Genomic DNA, 4,465 nt, shown 5'->3' on the forward strand with positions numbered 1-4,465 from the left:
GCTACCGTCACCGAGGGCCAGGGGCAAAGCGAGCCAGCAGGGCTGGGGGAGGCAGAGAGATGGAACGGGCAGGTGAGACGGGGGGGTGTCTTTGTAGGAGAGTTTCGAAGGTGCCGGTGGTGAGCCGAGTGGAATGGGAAACGGTTGCAGCCTTGACCATCGATCTCTCAGCATTACAGAGAGTGGCAATCTATCTCGGATCCTATTTTCAGAACCTTCCAAAGAACACTGTACACGTGTTCCCAATCCAATTGGACTGTAAGAAGGGCACATTCTGTAATTTATGCTGCCATCTCATCCCATCTCGTTTGTTGTCCGAGTTGTCTGTTGTGAGACGCCTTCCGCCCGGTCCAGCAGCCCCTTCAACACAGCGTTCACCTCCTCCGCCGCCTCGTGCACGATGAAGTGCGCCCCCTCCACTTGCACCGCCGTCGCCCCAACCCGCCTCGCCAGCTCCCTGCACGCCCTGGGCACCACCACCGTATCCTCCCTGCCATACACCACCACCGTCTCGAACGGCGCCTCCCGCATGCCCCTGGCCTCCTCCTCGCTCACCGCATGGCTCCGCACCGCCGCTAGGTGCTTCCAAAAAGCGTCGCCCCCGTCCTCCCTCCCCCCTTTCACATACCTATCCACCAGCACGTCGCCCCTCCTCACCTTCCTCTCCCCGTCCCACACGCCGCCCTCCAAGAACCGCTTTGAGTAGTGCATCGCCACGTTAGCCTCCGCCACGACCCTGTCGCCGAACATGCCACACAAGAGGCGCCAGCCGGCGGCGAGCATGCCGCCCGTGGGCACGCAGGTCCAGAACCAGCCGCCGGCGTGGCCCGCGAGCACGGCGAGGCTTTGCACGCGGTGGGCGCGCATGATGGCGGCGCGCTGGGCGATCATGGAGCCCATGGAGTGTCCCACGAGGTGGACGCGGGCCGCGCGGCCGAAGACGGCGTCGACCACGGCCCACATGTCGCGCGCCATGGTGCGCATGTCGTGGCCGCGCGGCGGCGACGACGAGCGGCCGCACGAGCGGTTGTCCAGCAGCAGCAGGGTGTTGCGCGCGTCGGCGCGCAGCGCAAGCACCTGCGGCGCAAACACGCCCGACGATACGCACATGCCCGGCAGCAGCACCACCAGGCGCGGCCCCGCGCCGTGCAGCGAGAAGGACAGGTCCACGCATGGCGGCGGTGTCGGCGTCGGCGCGCAGGGGAGGATGGTCGTCGAGGTGGCCGTGTGCAGGAGGCGAAGCTTGTACGACATATTTTTTTTTTTGGGGGGGAAGGGGAAGAGGGAGCACAAGGGGGAGAGAGGAGGTAGTGGTGGTAAGGGGGGCGGGGGGAAGGGGGAGGGAGAATGGAATGCAGAAGGGCAAGGGGAGTGGAAGAGGGAGCACAAGAGGGAGAGAGGAGGTAGTAAAGTGTGGCAGGAAGCAGTGGAGGAGGTGGTGTGGAGAGGGCGTGTCTCACGACGCGTACCCTTGAAGGGTAGGCGCAGGGCTATTTACTGTACAACAGAGCTAAGACCCGCCCAGGGAGAAGCCGGGGCAGGGCAGACAGGGGGATTGCAAGGAGGCAATATGGGAAGGAGGAGGGGAACGGCGTTTCGTTGGACGGGGGAGGGTTTGGGAGATTGATGCAGATTCACGGAGCCACGTGTGCAATGCAATGCTGTACTGTGCCACCCACACAGTACTGTAAGGTCCCGCGCGATTGTCTTATGCTTACAGTCAGTACTGTTGTGGGAAGGTACTGTAGTGTAGAATTCGGGAAAAAAAAGGAAATGCGGCGATATTAAGGTCCGAGGACCGGCCCTCGGGGGTACCGTTACCCTCGGGGGTACCGTTACCCTCGGGGGTACCGTTACCCTCGGGGGTACAGTATCTTGCTACAGTGAACCCTCTCGGTGGACGTACAACAATCCGTATCCATTTGCGGAGGTTATTCACAATCCTTATCGGGAGGGTTCACTGTACCCTCCCCGAGTGTCAAGTCGCGTCCAGAGGCGCTCCTGCTCCTTGCCAAGTATCCCCTACTACCTCCCCGTATCCCCCTCGCCTCTCCCCGTATGTATCCCCGCCCCTCCCCAAGTGTCTGTCAGGCTGTACAGGACAGCCTGGCAAATAATGTCACGCAGTATTTAAAGCCGACGGATCAGTACTACTGTACCGTTGGGTACAGTAAGCAGTAGAGGGAGGGGTAGGCGAGTAAAAAGGGACCTTAAGATTCCATCATCTGCGTCAAGTCCCGAGGCGCCCCTTGCCAAGTATCCCCGCCCCTCCCACTCTCGCGACGACCCCTGTCCCCCGCCACTGCGTGCGACGAGCGCGGCTACTACCAACCTCATCAACCCGTCCAGATCATATACAGTACTGTACCTTACATCTTTATTTACTGTACAACAGAGCTAAGGTGCCCCCTGGCCAAGAGACAGGTGGAGAGGGAAGTGCTCAGTACAGAGTGTATATCTAGGAGCGCTATCCAACACACTCCCACAGTAAAAGTTTACTCTTTAAGTCGCGCAATTGTCTTGTTAAGGTTACAGTACTGAACTGTGCTGTTATCCTCTGTGCAGGGCTGGTCCCAGCCCTGCACAGAGGATAACTCCTCCCAGGAGGAGTTATCCCACGCACCGCGTTCAAGCCCGTCCTCGAGCGCGCCATTGGCGCGCCTGGTGCTGGGCGAGCTCGCCGAAGGCCATTACGTCGCACTGCGCAGCCTGTGCTCACATAATCCTCACAACAATTGCAGTTAAAGTTTCTCTAACGGCTCACTTTTTGGCAATTATCGTCACGACAGAATTGCAGAATTCTGCAATTATAATTGCAGAATCGTCTAGGCGTAAACCCACTAGTAGTGGTAGTGGGATTGTCGTTGTCTGTCTGCTTCGCATTGTCGTCGTCTGTCTGCTTCGTATTGTAGTCGTCCTGCTTCGATTTGTCGTCGTGCTTCTGCTTCGAATTGTCGTTGTCTCTCTGCTTCGTATCCCCTTCTATCTTCATCATCGCGTTGTCGTTGCCTCTCTGCTTCGTATCCCCTTCTATCTTCATCATCGTCCACAGCATATTGGAAAACTCGAGCGCTATTAACCTGCCGGCCGCCTGCTGTGTTATTTTGCAGACCTCTATGCTCTGTGCCGCAAGTACCGGCGACCTTGCGCGCGGCGTAGACGGCCATGACGAGGTAGACCAGGGCCGGCACGGCGCCCGTGATGCCGGCGAACACCCACACCTGCCAATCCGGCACCTGGCGCACCGCGCGCGCCTCCGCGAGGTACCGCTCGCGCTGCCCCGCGAACACGAGCGCGGCGCACGCGCACGTGGCGGCCAGCCCCAGCGCGACGCACGCGAAGCCGACGCAGGCAGAGTTGCGCTGCGCGCGGCGTGAGGGCGCGCCGATCGACGCGCCGACGAGGAGCACGCCGAACAGCAGCACCGGCCACGAGCAGATGGCCGTGTACGAGAAGCGCGCGCGCCACGGCGTCGCCTTCACGAAGATGTACTTGCCCGGCTGCACGGTCTCCAGCACGAACAGCGTGACCGTGTACGCCAGGGCGGAGATGGCGTAGAGCGCGGCGGTGAGAAGCGCGCGGCACGGGAGCAGCGACTCGAGTGGGGCCATTGTGGGAGGGGGGTTTACGGGAGGAGAAGGCCGGGTCGGGGGATGCGTGGGGGGCGGCGGTATATTCTTACTCTAGTGGGAGTGAGCAAGGCCGTCTGGAAAAAAAAGCCGACACCGGTCATGTCGCGCGATCGTCGCGTACGCGCGGTTACGACACCACTGCGCACCACCTTACTTCATGGCTTGTTCGCAAGAGGGGGCGCGAGACCATTCTCCGTCTCGCCCGTACACCCGCGCGCTCAAACTATAAACCAAAACCTACTAGTGTACTTGCACAACACGGGAAGAGCCGCTCGGACGGGGCCTTTTGCGGGAGGGAGGGGGGGCGGCGGTGTATTCTTACACTGGTAAAAGTGTGCCAGGCCGTCTGGAAAAACAAGGCGACACCGGTTATGTCGCGCGACTGCCTATGCGCGGTTACGACACCACTGCGCACCACCTTACTTCTTGACTTGTTCGCAAGAGGGGGCGCGAGACCCTTCACACCTTGCACAGCGTTTACCATACATTCCCACAGCGCCGCTATACAAAAACTATTTACACCCTCCACCGCACCCCCTCACCCTCTCGCCCTCTCCAGCTTCCGCAACGCGACGCCCAAATCGAAGCTAGCGGCCTGCAGCGCGGCCAGGTTCTCATGCTCATTGACGAAGCCCTTCTCTCTGCACCTCTGCAGCAGCCCGTGCACGCCGCGCACTTCCGCGTCCTCACCCTGCGCGTCCTCGGCGGGCCGGTCCTCCCGCCCCTCCCTGGGCGTGCCGGCGCCGACCTTGCGCGCCACCCCGACCGCCATCACAAGGTACACCAGCGCCAGAACGCCGCCAGTGATCCCCGGCACCACCCACACCTTCCAC

At 61.2% G+C, this 4,465-nt stretch overlaps 2 protein-coding genes across 2 annotated transcripts; both read left to right on the forward strand.

Moving 5' to 3' along the window:
- Positions 1-1,207: 1,207 nt before the first annotated feature.
- CHC_T00001037001 (hypothetical protein) lies at positions 1,208-1,627 on the forward strand. Its single transcript, XM_005718321.1, has one exon. The coding sequence runs from the start codon at positions 1,208-1,210 to the stop codon at positions 1,625-1,627; it is 420 nt and encodes a 139-aa protein (XP_005718378.1).
- Positions 1,628-1,653: 26 nt separating this feature from the next.
- CHC_T00001038001 (hypothetical protein) lies at positions 1,654-1,788 on the forward strand. Its single transcript, XM_005718322.1, has one exon. The coding sequence runs from the start codon at positions 1,654-1,656 to the stop codon at positions 1,786-1,788; it is 135 nt and encodes a 44-aa protein (XP_005718379.1).
- Positions 1,789-4,465: the final 2,677 nt, after the last annotated feature.

The sequence above is a fragment of the Chondrus crispus genome, genomic scaffold (genome assembly GCF_000350225.1).
Source record: "Chondrus crispus Stackhouse genomic scaffold, scaffold_388, whole genome shotgun sequence".
Lineage (NCBI taxonomy): Eukaryota > Rhodophyta > Florideophyceae > Gigartinales > Gigartinaceae > Chondrus > Chondrus crispus.

Bases quoted from the DNA above. Each gene is read 5' to 3' on its own strand.
- CHC_T00001038001 (XM_005718322.1), top strand. From the start codon at position 1,654: ATGCAATGCTGTACTGTGCCACCCACACAGTACTGTAAGGTCCCGCGC.
- CHC_T00001037001 (XM_005718321.1), top strand. From the start codon at position 1,208: ATGGTCGTCGAGGTGGCCGTGTGCAGGAGGCGAAGCTTGTACGACATA.